This window comes from Quercus suber, unplaced genomic scaffold, assembly GCF_002906115.3.
Source record: "Quercus suber isolate HL8 unplaced genomic scaffold, Cork oak 2.0 scaffold_8, whole genome shotgun sequence".
In the NCBI taxonomy this organism is placed as follows: Eukaryota; Viridiplantae; Streptophyta; class Magnoliopsida; order Fagales; family Fagaceae; genus Quercus; species Quercus suber.
Window position 1 is genome coordinate 704397 of NW_027069474.1, and position 18093 is coordinate 722489.

At 36.9% G+C, this 18093-nt stretch overlaps 1 protein-coding gene across 1 annotated transcript; it reads left to right on the forward strand.

Moving 5' to 3' along the window:
- Positions 1 to 432: 432 nt before the first annotated feature.
- On the forward strand, positions 433 to 2623 carry LOC112009237 (peroxidase 24). Its single transcript, XM_024041576.2, has 4 exons — positions 433 to 712; positions 1017 to 1208; positions 1669 to 1834; positions 2062 to 2623. Exons 1-4 carry the CDS (start codon positions 503 to 505, stop codon positions 2475 to 2477), a joined length of 984 nt encoding a protein of 327 aa, XP_023897344.1. The 5' UTR covers positions 433 to 502; the 3' UTR covers positions 2478 to 2623.
- The last annotated feature ends 15470 nt before the right edge of the window (positions 2624 to 18093 follow it).

Sequence of the window (18093 nt, forward strand, 5' to 3'; positions counted from 1 at the left end):
GTAATAAAAGAATGTGTGCTATACAACTAATCTCGTTAGGCCTAAAGCCCACAACACTATACACATTAACAATTAAAAATTATCAACTTCTTCCATCATACTTGATAAGGAAAAGAAAGATCGAGAGTGTAATGCCTAAGGTAGATCTATACACGACATTGATAATTGAAATTAATATTATATATATATATATATATATATAACTGCCCTAACCAATTGACGTTGTTCCCCTGAATAATCTATTTGCTATGTTAGGTAATTTTAACTAATACAAAGAAAGAAATATATAAAAAGTGGTAAGTCAAGTCAAACAATCTCTCTATCACAAATCTCAAAATCAACTACAGATTGAACATTATTTAAATTAATTTTACCTTCCTGTACTAAAACCATTTACTCGGAGAAAGAAGACCATTACCTCTATTTAAGGATGCAATGCTTATGTTGGAAAAGTATGTAGTAGAGCAAAGAAACAAAGAGAGAAAGAGAGAGAGAGAGAGAGATGAATACTAATTTGAGTTCCTACTTTATCTTTATAGCAGTGCTTGGGCTTCTAGGAGTTTGTCATGGACAGTTGAGAATGCATTTTTACGAGGAGAGCTGTCCCCATGCTGAGGAAATTGTGAAGGAAATCATATGGAACCGTGTGGCAAGCAATTCAACTTTGCCTGCCAAGTTTCTGAGGTTGCATTTTCATGATTGTTTCGTCAGGGTAATTCATCTCTCACCCTTCTCTCTCTTTTCATGAATTATGCCCCTCCTTATGATAGACGTCCTAAAATTACAATAAATCTAAGAATGCAATATTTTTTTACAACTATTAACATGACTTCTTATAATTGACACATAATAAAAGAATTGTCACTAGTAAACTTAGGTGGAAGTGATATTTTTTAAATCATAACGGGTCATGTTAGTTACATTCATAGCTAGCATTTATTTCTCATACTCGGAAACACATGCATTGTTATATGTTTACCAGACATCTAAGGTCTTGAATGGTTATAATGTGTCAGGGTTGTGATGGTTCTGTACTGATAGACTCTACCCCAAATAACTTGGCTGAGAAGGCAGCAAATCCAAACCTATCTTTGGCAGGATTTGACATAATAGATGAGGTGAAGACCGAGCTAGAGAACACCTGTCCTGGAGTAGTTTCTTGTGCAGATATTGTTGCTTTGGCTGCTAGAGATTCAGTTTCCTACCAAGTAAGTACTGGAAATATTCTAGTGTGACTTGGAAACAAAAGAGTGGCACAAGTAGGATGTGTTTGGTTTGAAAAACTAGGCCAAGCTGGTGAAGTTGATGTTTTTGATAAAATTCACGACTAAGATTTTATTTCTAATATATCCAGCAATGTATAGAATGTCGTGTCATTTAAAATTTTATATGATATGATGCTACATATATATATATATATATATAGATTTCTGATATTTGTTTAAAATTACAAAACTTATCCGTTTCAAATGAAGAGGATGCTTTTCGAGTTTTGCACCAGTTCACCTAGTTTATGTTATCTTTTAAGGGAAAATCTACCTTTTTAGTTTCTATAAATTAATTTTGCTAGCAAAATGCTATACCTCAAGCTCTTTTTGTCTTCTTCTTTTTTAAATAACATACTGAATTTAGCATTAGGTAATCAAGTGCTTGTGGAAATGATTGCAGTTTCAGAGGCCAATTTGGGATGTACTTACTGGTAGAAGGGATGGAATCATATCGCGCGAGTCAGAGGCCCTTGCCAACATCCCATCACCATTCTTCAATTTCACCACCTTGAAACAATCTTTTGCTAACAAAAGCCTCACAGTTCATGATCTTGTTGTTTTATCAGGTAAAGATTCTATAGAGAGGGGGGGGGGGGGAACGTTTATATAATAAGCTTGCAATATGATAACATGGTTTCAATAATTCTATGTTCACAAAGTATTATTATTATAGTACAACTGTAGATGTAAAATTTAAGCCCTATTGCTAGTAGTCTTAAGTAGTAACAATCTATTTCTTTCAAAATGATATCTTGAGCTGTGTCCAAAAGATTTATAAATTAATTTTGGTTAGGTGGGCATACAATTGGTGTTGCGCATTGCAATTTCTTCAGCTACAGGCTATACAATTTCATAGGAAAAAATGATGAAAATGATGAAGATCCTTCTCTAAACTCAACCTATGCTGCTTTCTTGAAAACCCAATGCAAAAGCCTCTCAAACAAGGTAACTACTGTGCCAATGGATCCTGGAAGTCCCCTATCCTTTGACAACAATTATTTCAATATCTTGAAGCAAAACGAAGGTCTTTTCCAATCTGATGCTGCACTTTTAACCGACAGTGAAGCTACCTGCAATGTTAATGAGCTGCTTAACTCTCAGAATTTTTTCACGGAGTTTGCTCAAACGATAATGAGAATGGGAGCCATTCAAGTGCTTACAGGAAGTTCAGGAGAGATTAGGAAGAATTTTAGTGTGGTGAATCCTTGAGAACTAGTTGGTTTATCCATCAATATAAATCTTATCTCACTTTATGTATTTTACTTTATACCATACCAATGTCTATCACATCTCTATAATAAAAAATAAAAAATGTCTATCCCATCTCTATCATAAAAAATAAAAATTGTCTATCACATCTCTATCCCTCTCTATAAAGTAACCAAAGTTTAACATTAAAAAAAAAAAAAATTCAAACACATAACATACTACAATTTGTGGAGCATAATTTGAAACACTATGAGTGTTGACAAATAACTTTTACTTGGTTATCTATATGCATTTTCTGTCTGGATGTATTATTTAGAAAGTACTGTGTATGTTATGTTACTTGAAGAAAGGATCTAATGGCAGGACTTAGTGAAATTAATTTCGTAATACATTCAGGAATTAACCTCATGACAGCAGCCCATTAATAAACTATTAATCACACGGTTTAAACTATTATTCATCTATGCGTATTGATGAGCAAATAAGTATATTTTTTTCCCCTTCTCAAATCTCATATCAAGAAAAAAGAACTGAATAGGTAAACTGTAAAAAGATAAATAACCAAAAAAGGAAATCAAAAGATAAATAACTATCAAGGTACAGTAGCAGATGGCGAAGAGAGTTGAACCCAAGCATATTCCTCTCTGTAAGCAACACCCCCCTCACAAGAGGCTTTACACGTATACGCAACAATAGTTGCCCAATTGAGAGAGTCAACTTCATTAATCACACTGAAGAAAAAAAACAGCTGAGGCAAGATCTGAAATCACCAACAAAATAGACACCAACCAAAGGTTTCATTTAGTTTAATTGGAGAAACTGACCGAGTGAAAAGATAGACTGTAACAAGTAAAAGAAACATTTTATGGAAATTTTATAAAGGCGCAATGTGCATACCTGGAACTCAAAACAAAGAGGACCACCGCAGTAATTGCATTTAGGAATATCAGCTTTCGATGGCTGACCACTTGACATGGGCCAAAGGGGTTTAGCCCCACCATTCCTACAATACCTAATATTTTGAAACAAACAAAAATTACCCATCGTTGTATAATAAAGAGGGAGAAGGCTATAAGTGGATTCAAACAAAAAGCAGCAAGGACTAATGACCAATGATGACTTCACCATATAGAAAGATTATTTTAAGGGCCGTAAAAAGTTGTGCAAGTGTGAAGCAAAATTGTGCTCATGTAAATTGTGACCAGAGACAGAATTTGTTCTACTTCATCTTTCTCTTGAATAAGCTACTGTGTTTGTACACCTTAGAGTTTTGTGACCAAGGGGTTTTGTGATCTTCATCGTGTGATGAACTAAAGAACTTTGCAGCCAACATCTTTCTCAAGTTGGTGATCAAGTCACGTACTGGGATTTGCGCATCTATTAATTAGTCACGTCCTGGCAGCCATGCATTAAAAATGAGAGATTGTCACTACAAAACAAGTCCAACTGGGTATTGAGGTAAGGGTTCAACTGTAAGTTGGTATAAAGTACTGGGATTCCTTTATATGTGATCGTTTGTTTTGATAATAATGAATTCTCAGGAATGGTGACCTTAAAATCACCCGATGGGGTTTTTGCCGTGTAGATTTTCCCTATTTGTAAACAAATCACCATGTCAATTTAATTTCCGCTGCACTTTAGTTTATTGGTGATTTTTTTGTGCTACCACGCGCCTTGCATGTTTATTAACTTAATTAATTCACTTGGCTAAATTAATTGGTTAATTTATCACAAGGGGTCAATACATTCTTGGCCTATCAAGTGGTATCAGAGCAGGCACACTTTAATTAGGTTTTAATCTTTGCTGTGTGATCCATTGACCCCTATTGTCATGGCTACTACAGGCTTGAAGAGATCTTTGCTTTCAAATACATCTTGTTTTTCTAATCTCTACTTGTTTGAGTGTATCAGAAAATGCAAGTCTAAAAGTTATTTGAATTCTATTATGATGACTATTGGAAAAGAAATCAGCTTGAAAAGGAAGAAACTAGACTGTCTCAAAATGAAAATGTGCAAAGGAGTTTGTTTGGGAAGAGTGAAAGTTAGAGGTTTAGTTCATAAAAGACAGATGAGAGAAAACACCATTCCCACTGATCTGTCATCTAAGCACGAAGTGTGCTTCATGATTAAGTTGCATTTAAGGTTATGGACACATGTTTGTAGTACCTTGACAACGGTTGCTCAAGACACATGTCTGGAGACTGATTTCTCTTCAAGGCTTTTGAGTCTAAGAAAGGTGGTAATGTCACTTTTGGTGATGGGAGCAATCACAGATTAAATGAAAGGGAATCATCTCTCTACCTGGACTGCTAGACATTGCAAATATTCTATATGTAGAAGGTCTGAGAGTGAACCTATTGAGCATAAGTTAGATATGCGATCAAGACTTCATGGTACTATTCTCAAAGGGAAAATGCCTTGTCATGGATGAGTCTGGAAAGAAACTCACAAGTGGCGTTCACACTCTAGACAATTGTTATGGCTTAGTTCCCGATGCTCATATTGTGTGCAATAGCATTCGTTTACCTAATTAAGATCTATGGCACCAAAGGATGGGACATGCTAATTACAAACATCTTTCAATTATATCTAAGCATGAGTCAGTTTTGGGGATACCAAAGCTTAGTAGATTGAGCAATGTGATGTATGGACCATGTCAGCTTGGGAAACAGATGAAAGCTAAACATTTGGGCACTTAGACATCTGCTACATCCAGACCATTAGAGCTATTACATCTGGATTTTATAGGTCCAACTAAAACCGAGTCTCTTTGTGGAAAGAAATACATCATGGTTGTGGTAGACGACTTCACTAGGTATACTTGGGTTATCCACCTACGATCCAAGTCTCATGCTCCTAAGCACATTGAAGTCTTGTGCATAAGATTGCAAAATGAGGAACCTGAAAATTGATTAAATTTGAAGAGATCATGGTAAGGAATTTGAGAACTCATATATGGAGTCCTTTTGCACGAGATCATGTATATCTCAAGAATTCTCTACTCTTATTACTCCTCAACAGAATGGTGTAGTAGAAAGGAAGAATAGAGTTATTCAAAAGATGGCTAGAGCCATGTTGCATAACAAGAATGTGGCTAGAAACTTGTGGGGAGAAGCCGTTAACACTGCATGTCATACAGTAAATAGGGTGTATTTTAAACCCGGCACTAAGAAGACACCATATGAGTTACGGAAAGGAAGAAAGCCAAATGTGAAGTATTTCAAAATTTTTGAAAGTACTTGTTTCATTCTCAAGGATAGAGAGAATAGGGAAAAATTTTACTCTCGAAGCGATGAAGGAATATTTCTAGGATGCTCCTCTGCAAGCAAGACTTATTTGGTATACAACAAAAGAACCATAAAGGTAATGGAAACAGTAAATGTTTTTATTGATCAATCTTCGGATTCTAGTTCTGAGAAATTTAGTAAGGAAATCCCTAAAGAGATTCTTCCTCCCGAGCCCAGGGAAGTTCAAGAAATCGTTGAACAAGAGCCTACATTCCCTAGTACTCCCGATACTCCAATTGTTGTAGAAGATTCAGCAGACATATCTACTTCACCTGATTCTAAAACCTATGAAGAGAAAGGATCTTCCTCCAGGATTAAATTGAATCATCCTCTTGAAGTTATTGTGGAAAACATGAATGAACTTACACTAAGGAAGCGTACAGTTGATAAATGCGTTGCTAACTTTGTGTTTTATTCTTGTTACTTATTGCAAGTTGAACCCACAAAAGTTAAGGAAGCTCTTCAGGATGAAAGCTGGGTTGAAGCTATGCATGATGTACTGCTTCAATTTCAGAGGAATGATGTCTGGACTCTAGTACCTAGACCAGAGGGTGAGCACATCATTGGCACAAAGTGGATATTCCGTAATAAGATTGATGATGAGGGTAATGTGATCCATAACAAGGCTCGTCTTGTAGCTCAAGGATATTCTCAGATGGAATGAGTTGACTATGATGAGACATTTGCCCTAGTAGCCTGCATGGAGTCCATCAGAATTCTCCTAGCCCTAGCATGTCACTTAAAGTTCAAGCTATATCAAATGGACGTAAAGACTGCTTTCATAAATGGGTTCCTTATAGAAGATGTCTATGTGGCTCAACTAAAAGGATTCATTGATCCACACCTTTCGGATCATGTGTTGTACCTCAAGAAGGCACTTTATGGTTTAAAGCAAGCCCCTAGAGCTTGGTATGATCAGCTAACACAATATTTTGTGTCATATGGGTTCACAAGAGGAAATGCTGATCAAACTCTCTTCATTAAAAGGGAGGATGGCGAGTTGATAGTTGCTCAAGTCTATGTTAATGATATCATCTTAGGGTCAACTAAGGATGAACTTGCTAATAGTTTCTCAAAACTTATGCAAGGAGAGTTCAAGATAAGCATAATTGGAGAGTTGACTCACTTCTTTGGCTTGCAGATTCATCAACAAGATTCAGGTATATTTCTATCTCAATCTAAATATGAAAGAAATCTTGTGAAAAAGTTTGGTTTGGAATTTGCTAGTTCTGTTAGAACCCCTATGAGCCCAAATGTTAAACTCACTGTTGACTTGTTAGGTAAAAGTGTAGATTAATCTCTTTATAAAAGCATAATAGGTAGTCTTCTTTACCTTACTACTAGTAGACCTGACATTAGTTACAGTGTGGGAGTGTGTGCTGGATCAATCCAATCCCAAAGAGTCTCATATGATTACTTTGAAAAGAATCATAAAGTATGTCAAAATCACTGCCGACTTTGGTGTGTGGTACAGCAAAGACACAAATGATGTCTTAGCTGGGTATTCTGACGCTGACTGGGCTAGGAATGCTAATGATAGAAAGAGTACATCAGGGGGTTGTTTCTATGTGGGTAATAATCTTGTCTCCTGGATGACCAAAAAGCAGAATTTTATCTGATTATCCACTACAGAGGCTAAGTACATCGTTGTTGATAGTTGTTGCACACAACTTCTACAGATGCAAAAACTTCTCCATGATTATGGTATTTATCAAGAACGTCTTACTATCTACTGTGATAATACCAGTGCCATCAACATCTCTAGGAACCTAGTTCAACATTCTCAAACCAAACACAGATATTCGACATCACTTCATTCGAGAGCTTGTCGAAGATGGTACGCTCACTCTTGAATTCATTCACACTGATGATCAGAAAGCTGACTTCTTCACCAAACCTCTTGATAGCAAACGGTTTGAATTCCTTTGCCAAAACATTCGTGTTATCTCCATGGATTGATCTTCTCTTCTCCCCCTTCCTCATGCATTTGCATCTAGTTTTATGCATTACTTTGTTTAACATGTTTTTGTTTGTTTATTTTTTCATTTTTGCTTTATTTTTTTTTTCATATAAAAATTTAAAAAAAAATTGAAAAATCAGGAAAAAAAAATACAAAAACAGTGTGTGTTTGTTTGCGTTGGTACTTATGTACCTTGGATGGCCATTGAAGCAAAGTTTTCTAAATTTTGTATCTTTTGTAGCTTAGATGAGTAGCTCTTTGTACAACTAAGCAAGTGAGTTTTGTGGCTCGTGTTTGTGATGAGTAAGATTAAGTAATCTCTTGTACTTAACACTGGTATCACTCTTTTTGATGGGAATGACTAAAAAAATCCTAAGAGAAAGGCATAAATAACCATTTCACCACAATTGCCCGCCAATCATGATATGACATTTGTATGCTTCGGCATTGCAATGATGTCAAATACTTAACATCATTGGATATTTCTGTTCTATCTCTTATATGCCCATGCTTGATTTGCTTAAAAGAAAAATATGCAAAGTAAAATAAAAGCAAAAAGATCAAAATACTTGATATATGATTGCAAGCATGTATTCTAGGAGATGTGGGAGTTATAGAATGTATCTCAAAGGTGATAGTCCCCATCAAACAATTATGATTGTGTGTGAGTTAAAGTGATTTTCTCATATCTCAAATCGTCATAACATATAGAACTTATGCAATCTTGCAATGTTTTTCACACACAACACGTAAAATTCTTTACTACTTTTGATACATGTGCAGATACAATGTGATTTGGCCATCACAAGGAATACTTGTGTAAATGTATGCTCACTAAACTTTCTTAACTTGTTTTTAAAATATAAAATTGGTTAGATGTGTTTAGTGTGTGTATGTGTGTGTGTGTGTGTTTTGGATCTATGTGCTTAACATTTTTCTTGTTGAGAGATGATTTTGAGAGCTTAAAATGTTATTTGGATCTTTGTTTGTATAGCATGCTTGATTGCATTCATATCTGTGTTTTACTCTTCTTGAAAAACTATTTTTAAGCAATCTCGATAGCTACTAGACACCTCTCAATAGCTAGGCTTTCTATCGAGACCCTTCAATTTCTTTTTATCACATTCTCGATAGCTGCTTGATCCATCGAGATACCTTCTATTTGCTCGATTGCTTCTCGACAGCTTCCTTGATCCATCAAGCTTCCTTCACTATAGACACCTCTCAATAGATCCTGGACTACTCTTCAACAGCTAAAAAAGTGCCTTTTTAATTCTCGACACCTCTCGACACATCTCGATCTATTGTGTTGGTACTTTTTTTATTCTCTCTCTCTCTCTCTCTCTCTCTCTCTCTCTCTCTCTCTCTCTCTCTCTCTCTCTTGCGTTAGTTTACTTCTATGACACCTAAACATAAATCTACTCCATCATAGAACCCTCTGCATTTTGGACATCTTCTTCCTCTGACCCTACATCTTATTATGTTCGATTCCATGATGATGAAGCCCGAAAGGACTTCTCAAAGAACTTTTGTAGACGAGGCATTCATTTGAAATTCCATGGCGTTCTGTCGAACTTTTCTGACACTGACCTACCCACTATCATTCATAGTAGGGGTTGGGAATCACTGTGTGGTGTCTCAGTCACTTGTCCCTCTGTGATCATACAAGAGTTTTACTCCAATGTGCACGGAATCGTTACTTCAATACCTTATTTCTTCTCTCACGTTTGAGGTATGCGCATTCGGAGATTGTCTTCAAGGTACTACACATCCCTATGGTAGTGCATCTTAACTAGCCTGGCTGTAAGTGGCTGAGGACAGTGTCTAAAAACGAACTCTCAGCTCGCTTTTGTGAGACACCTTCTTCTTAGGGTGACTGTCAAAACACCCATTTCTCGGACTTTACAAAAGTTTTGAGATTCCTTAACATGGTTATGACATTCATTCTTCATCCTTTGTCTCACTATAACTCCATTACATAACCTCGTGCTTGATTTTTGTTGTCCCTCTTAGAGGATATCTCTATCGACTTCCCTTCTCACTTTATTCTATCCCTCATAAATGTCTATAGGGATACGACGACCCGTGATAAGCTCATTGTTTCATTTGGCTATCATGTGGGTATTTCGCCATTTTTTCGTCCCCTTTCTCATCTCTCCTCATTTTTCCGTGATGGGTGCCATAGACGTTGCTACCATTCGATGAAGTGAGGCACAGCTCAAATCGAGGTAGCCTCAGACATAGATAGCAACTTCTCCAGCATCTACCGCTCCATCCACCTTCACCCTTTCGTCGTCTGCAGGTTGAGTGACGCTTAAGGCCATCATGGCACAGCTTGTGTGCATAGATGCTCACCTTAACACTCTCAATGATAAGTTGTGTCAGGTGATCACCTGTGTCAGTTGTATCGCACGATGACAGGATGCCATGGGTGGTTTCATTGCTACTTCTTCTCCTTCTCCACTGACATCCGAGGATGGCTCCAACATTGAGAATGCTGATGCGAATGATGGTGCTAGCTCACCCAATGATGATGAGATGTCTACTTGATGTACTTGCCCTTTGTCACTCGTGACAAAAAGGGAGAGTAGTTTTAAGATGAGAGCAGTCATACTCATAAGGGGAGGGTTAGTATAGGAGTTTTTGTGATAGTGGGAGTGTGTATATGAGGGATGTAGTGAGGATTCTTATATCTTTTCTTTCTATTTTAGATACATTATCACTTGTACATTGGTCTTGTAACCACTTGACATACATTGTACTTATATTTGGTTTATATATATATATATATATTAATGTATGTTATTCACCTATCTTTCCATATGTTGTTTCTTTTCTCTCTTTATACACATGTTTCTTATTTCTTGTATACAATTTTACATTTCTATTTCACACTAAGATGCCTTGATGAGTTTTGTTTAAAGTGTTTCAGAAATACAGGTTATCAAAGTCTACTTGCCATAAAGTCTCTTCTTGCAAAGCTCTTCGAGAGTTTGTATTAGGATAGATTTTATTGTATTTAACAAGTGAATATGAGTTAAGTGATTTATGACTTCTCTCATATGTTCATTTGTTTGTTATGGTTTTGTCACGAATTGCCAAAGGGGGAGATTGTTAGGACATATGTGATTTGATGTTAGGAATTTATGTTAATATTTTATATATTGGCTAATCCTTTGACAAAATGCACTTTACTTATAATTAGGTTGATCTAAAATGTGTTTAATGCTTCAAGGAACAAGGTTTCAAATTCAAGTATTAAAACCATGCAAGTCTGTTCCAAAAACAAGTGAAGAAGTGCTGGATTTTAAAGCTCGATAGCTAGCATCTATCGAGGTTTAAAAAGCTGTGAAGCCTAAAGCTCGACAGCTAGCTCAGTAGATACCCTATCTATCGAGATTTATGAAATTTAGTTTTTCAGAGCTAATTTCCCTCCAATCCGTCAGTACATGTTTAGGTTTTCTTTTCTCATAACCCTAAACATATAAAGATTATTTTAAGGGCCGTAAAAGCTTGCGCAAGTGTGAAGCAAAGTTGTGTTCATGTAAATTGTGACTAGAAACAGAATTTTTCCTAGTTCATCTTTCTCTTGAAGAAGCTGCTGTGTTTGTACACCTTAGGGTTTTGTGACCAAGGAGCTTTGTGATCTTCATTGTGTGATGAACTTAAGAACTTTGCAGCCAACATCTTTCTCAAGTAGTGATCAAGTCGGTACTGGGATCCACGCATCTATTGGTTAGTCATGTACTAGGAGCTGTGCATTGAAAATGAGAGATTGTCACTACAGAACAAGTCCAATTGGGTATTAAGGTAAGGGTTCAACTATAAGTTGATATAATGTACTGAGATTCCTTTACTTGTAACTGCTTGTTTTGATAATAGTGGATTCTCGAAAGTGGTGACCTTAAAATCACCCGATGAGGGGTTTTGTCGTATAGGTTTTCCCTATTCGTAAACAAATCACCGTGTCAATTTAATTTCCGCTGTACTTTAATTTATTGGTGATTTGTTTGTGCTACCACGTGCCTTGCATGTTAATTAACTTAATTAATTCACTTGGTTAAATTAACTGGTTAATTTATCATAAGGGGTCAANAGTTATTCATTGATATATGTCTTTATTATGTGTTGTGTGAAACATACAAGAATGTTTTATTTTTGTTGTATCTAACTTAAGGGGAGAGTTAGTTTACATACCTGTTACTTTACTGTTCTCTGTCACACATGTGTTTATGCGTTTGTTAAGTGTTTCAGGAATATACAGGTTGATTCAATTGAGATGCTGTCTACACTTGCAACTGATGGATAGTAGTTACGATTGAATTTGTGTTTATGAGCATTATTTTTGTAAAGGGCTTTTATTTGTAAACTTTGTACTTTTAATTTGTGTTTTGTCACGGATTGCCAAAGGGGGAGTTTGTTAGGTTTTAAAGACTTAGGATTTGGTGTATTTAGAACTCTAATGTGTAATATTGGCAAACCATGATCAAAACAATATGTTTAGTCTTGTTTAGGCTTGCTCAAAGTTGTGTAATTCATGTAAAGTTGGAATCGAGAGGCTGCAGATGCATTGATGCATTTCGGCCTGGCTTGATCGATCGAAAGTTAGACTCGATCAATCGAAAGTTGGCCAGAATTTTTTTTTGCAGAATTTCCAACTCAGCCCTATCTCATTAAACATTTTGGGTTTTCTGTTTTTGCCCTAGGTATATAAGGCAAAACCCTAGCCACATTTTTTAGAGTTGCTTTGAGTGTATTGTTGCTCATATTTTTGCTGTTTGTGTGAATCTCCTGTGAGATCCTTGAGGAGCTTTCCTTCACATAAACTTAGGGTTTTCAAGATAGAGATTACTTCAACATCTTGATGATCAACTCAATTGCTGCCATTGAAGCTTAAAGAAAAACAAGCGTGGGTGCTTGTACTTGATTGGAGAATCCAAGAAAGAAGGAGTCTGTGGATTTGGAGCTTGCACATGGTCGTGTCAGTAAGTTCTACTGGTGGGTAGCATTAGGAAGTCAAGCGAGGGAGCTTGTAAGTCCTTTTGTATGAATTTCAATTCTTTCATATAATGGATTCGAGTTTATCTTGAGGATAGCTAGGTCAAATCCTCCCCAGGTTTTTACTGTGTGGTTTCTTGGGTCATCATATCATTGTGTTATTTACTTTTCTGTTGCGTTATATTCTTGATATGATTATGTGTTTGTGATAACCTATATTTGCATAATTTGACTAAGTTAATCACTTAGCTAATTAACTAGGTTAATCTAATTAGGTTAAGGGGTCTAAAACCATTCAGCTTACAATGAAATCCCACAAATAATACAAGGTACAAAAGATTAAACATAATTATAATCAAATTTGGCACGGAATAAAAACCAACAAAACACATAGTTGTAAATTACAACTTTACATGCTACACCATGTCTTCACCCACACTATGTATACTCACATTACCCACATATTGGAATGAGTACTTTCAAAGAGAAAACCCTAGACATAACCCTTAAGAGTTAGAAATTGTCATACCCACAATTCTCTACACAATCTTTTGTGATTTTCCTCAACTTCTACCTCTCCATATCAAAATCCTTAAGAGGTTGATAGCCCAAACACTTACTACACCCATTCTAAGTATAAAGTGAGGTTTTGGTGCTACTGGAAAGCATTGAAAGAAGATATTTGTTTGGTGGATGCAATCGAGCTAAATTGCATGATCTGGAGAGCTAAAGAAGAAAAAGTTTCGTCAAGTCAGTTAGTAGCAAGAGCTTAGAGGGCTCAAGTACATGGGGTAGATTAGGCTTGGAGTGTCTTTTGTTATTCATGTACGTCAACTTATTCTCTAGTAGATCGATTTACCACTTGGAAGGCGGCAGAGAGGTTTTTCGCCGAGTTCTTCGATTTCCTCTTCGATAACATGTCTCGGTGTTATCTTATGTTTGCATCCTTCTTCCCTACTCTTTTAGCTTTCATTTTATTATTGATATTTGATGAATATAGTTTAGAGTAGTTTTATTGTTTGTTTGCTCGCATTTACTCTATTCTGCATTTAGTTTAAGTTTGAGTAAAATCAACCAGGCCATAATTTTTAATTTGGGGTTCTAAACAGCTCTTGTGTTTTCACACATATTCGAGCTTTCAATTGGTATCAGAGTGGGTGCACTTGTTGTGGTTTCATTACCTAAGTGTAATCCTAGAACTTTTTTAAGATTGATCGATCTCGATCGCTTAATGCTCCTCCATACTTTGATGGGAGCAAATATGCTTTTTGGAAGTCTGTATAAGGGCATTCTTTTGTTCTATTGATGATAGTGTTTAGGACACTGTTAAGATAGGATGGACTAGGCCAAAGGCCACCAAATCCATATGGGATAAGGCAGCCCTTACGACAGCTAATGCTAATAGCAAGGCTTTAAATGCTATTTTTTGTGGTGTTTTTCCTGACAAATTTTACAGGATCTCTTATGTTACAATTGTTAAGGAAGTGTGGCAAATCTTGGAGATGACCTATGAATGCACCAAAAAGGTGAAGGACACCAAGTTGTAAATGCTTTAAAGAGATTAAGATGGAGGAGGATGAGTCGTTTGATGAGTTCTATGTCAAGCTCAAGGACATAGTGAACTCATCCTTCAATCTTGGGGAAACTATCCCTGAACCCAAGGTTGTAAGGAAAGTGCTCAGATCTCTATCTGAGAGATTCCATGCCAAGATTACAGCAATAGAAGAATCAAAGGATATTGACAAAATTCCTTTGACTGAGCTAGTTCGAAACTTGCAGACCTACGAGTTAGGACTATCTAGGATTGGCAAGTCGGGTAAAGGCAAGAGTATGGCCTTAAAGGTAAAGAGCAGTGATACAGATGAGTCTTCCGATGATGAAGATTCCAAGATGAAGTCCTACATCACTAGGCAGTTCAAGAAATTCATGAAGAATGCCAATGGAAAGGGCTTTGACAAGGATCGTAGGCAATCCAGTTCTTCTCAGTTTAAGAGCCAAGACAAAGGGAAGAAGGATACTAAGGATGGCGGTTAGTACACTGTTCTGGCAGGACCAAAATGTTTTGGATGTCATGGTTTTGGTCACATGAAGCATGAATGCCCTACATATCTCAAGAGCATTGGGAAGAGTAAGGCACTTGCTGCAACTTTGAGTGATACTGAGCCTGAAGATGATTCCGACAATGAAGATGATGGAATTTTGAATGCCTTCACTGCCTCAGTCAATCCTACTAAAGGGATTGTTGAAGATGTGGACGAAGAAGAAGAACTGGTGGAATCAAAATTCGAGAAGATGGATGATCAAGATGATATCCATTCAGCCTATGAAAAGCTTTACAAGATCTCTGAGAAGCATGAAAAATTGTATAAGCTGGCCACCAAGAAGCTCAGTGATGTGGAACATGATCGTGAAGAGTTGTCCACAAAGTTTGATGAGGCGAATCAAACTATTGGTGCACTAAAGTTTGAGAACAATTTCTTGGTTGAGAAGACCAAGAAGCTTGAAGTGGAGCTGTTTCAAGTCAGAGCTCAATTGGAGAGGACTTCAAGTGCAAAACTTGATGAGATGCTCAACATTCAGAAATCTGCTTCGGATCGAACAGGTTTAGGTTATGATCTTTCTTCCTCTCATACTGCTTCTACTAGTACTATTGTTTTTGTTTCTCCTGCTAATAATACTGATATTGAGAACACTAATGTTAAAACTGAATTAGCTAGTGAGAACTTAGACAAGGGTAAATCTATCTTAGGAGCGCCCCCTAAGTATGATAAGAAAGATGCTAATAACCCTAGGGCTAAGAAGGCTAACTTTCAAAAGCCTAAACAAAAGAAGCAGCATCTCTATCATCATTGTGGAGTTGCCAGTCATACTCGACCAAATTGCTACAAGTGGCTAGCCACTCAATAGAGCAACGGCATGATAGCATCTGGAAGCCAAAATCAGCTTCAATCCTCTCTTGCTCCTCTTGGAGATCTTCTGAAAGCCCTCATGTTCCTTTCGAACTTAAACGATTTCAATTCTTCCCCTTCACTGCCGGTTCAAGGGTTCAATCAAAGGAAAGGTTCTTCCAAGGTGTGGAAGAAAAAGGACTCTAAGTGATTTTATCACTTTCTTCTATATTCTTGTTTTTGTTTGTTGCATTGCTTGTGAGTTTTGCATTTTTGTTGAGTTAGTCTAGTTTTATGCTTTGCTTTGTCTAACATGTTTTTGTGTGTTTACTTTCAGTTTTGTTTATTTTGTTTTTAATATAAAATAAAATTAAAAAAATTGAAAAAAAAAAATACAAAAACAGTGTGTGTTTTGTGTACTTTGGTACTTGTGTACCTTGGATGGCCAATGAAACAGAGTTTTACTTTTCTGATTGTCTCCTTCTCTATCTCTTTCTCATTCTATTTACGTTAGTAGTGTCTATGGCACCAACAACGTATCACTCCGACCGACTCGGAACCTTCTGCATTCTGGAGCTTCTTCATCTTCTGATTCTGCTCCTCTAAATCTTAGATTCTGTGATGGAGATGCCCACAAGGCATTTAACAGAGAACTTTTCTAGACGAGGTGTTCATTTGGAATACCAAGTCATTTTGGCGGACTTCGCCGACACTGACCTTCCCTCTGTCATTTATAGTAGGGGATGGGAGTCACTGTATGCCGTCCTGGTCACATGTCCTCTCGTGTTGATTCAGGAGTTTTACTCCAACATGCACGGGATTGATCATTCAGTACCTCTCTTTTTCACTCGCGTTCGAGGTACGCGCATTCCTGTCACACCGTAGCTAGTTGCGGATGTGCTTAGGGTTCTTAGAAAGATGAGTTTCCTGACTATCCTTCTTGTGAGCATCTGAGGACTGTGTCCAAAGATGAGCTCATTTCTGCCTTTTTTCAACGCCCAGTTGATTGGGGTAAGCATCAGTATACATCATGTAGACCTTTTGCTAAAGGTCCTAGATTCCTAAACATGGTGATGACTTTTGCACTCTATCCACTCTCTCATTACAACTCCATCACAGAGCCTCGTGCTCGATTTTTGTTATCTCTTCTTGAGCATCTTACTATAGATTTTCCTTCTCATTTTATCCTTTCTATCATAGATGTTCATCTTGATTCAGTGTCCCGTGATAAACTCACTTCCTTCCGCTATCATGAGGATCTACGCCATTTTTCTATCCTTTTTCCTGTGTTCCACCATTCACACACATCTGTGCCATAGATGCCACTACTGTAAAAGTAGTGAGGTCAGTTTAGGTCGCGACAGATGGATTCCACACCTCCCTCTCATTCAACTCCATCCAGATCTGCTCCATCTACATCTACTCCTTCCTGTACGAGCGATGTATCTCTTGGAGACATCATGGCACAGCTACAGCGCATGGATGCTCGCCTCGATACACTCTCCTCTAAGTTGTATCAGGTGAATGTTCGTGTTGGTCGTATTACACGACGACAGGCGACCAATAGTGGTTTTGCTCCTGAGGCTGCTCCTGAGGCTACTCCTTCACCACCTTCTCTAGCGGCTTCAGACTTTGAGGATGATGGTGATAACGATGATGCTTCGGATGATGATGATGGAGATGTTAACTCTACTGATGAGATGTCTACATGACAATCTACCCTTTGTCACTCGTGACAAAAAGGGGGGAGTAGTTTAAGGTTATGAGAGTAGTCATCTTAGGGGGAGAGTTAGTATATAACATTTTTTATAGGAGGAGTGTTGATATTTTGAGGGATGTAGTGAGGTTTTGATGTATCTTTTTCTTTTCTATTCTTTATAGATACATTGATCTTGTATATGAGGTCTTGTGACTAGTTTTACATACATTGTACTTATTTTCTCTATATGTGGATGTATGTTTCTTTCACCTCTCTTTCTTCATGTGTTGTTTCTTTTCTATCTTTATACACATGTTCATTATACTTGTATGCAATCTATTATTTCTGTTTCACACAAGATGCCTTGATGAGTTTTGTTTAAAGTGTTTCAGAAATACAGGTTGTCAAAATCTACTTGCCATAAACTCTTTTCTTGCAAAGTTTTTCAAGAGTTTGTGTTCGGATAGATTTTATTGTATTCAACAAGTGAGTATGAGTTGAGTGATTTATGACTTCTCTCATATATTCATTTGTTTGTTGTGGTTTTGTCACGGATTGCCAAAGGGGGAGATTGTTAGGACATATGTGTTTTTACTTGTCAAGAACATATGTCACTTATCTATGTAAATTGGCTAATCTTTTGACAAAACGCACTCTACTTGTAATTGGGTAGTTCTAGGTGTTTTTAATACTTCAAGAAACAAGGTTTCAAGATCAAGTGTTGAAATCATCAAGTCTGTCCAAGAAAAACAAGCTAAAGTGCAAATTCATTAAATCTCGACAC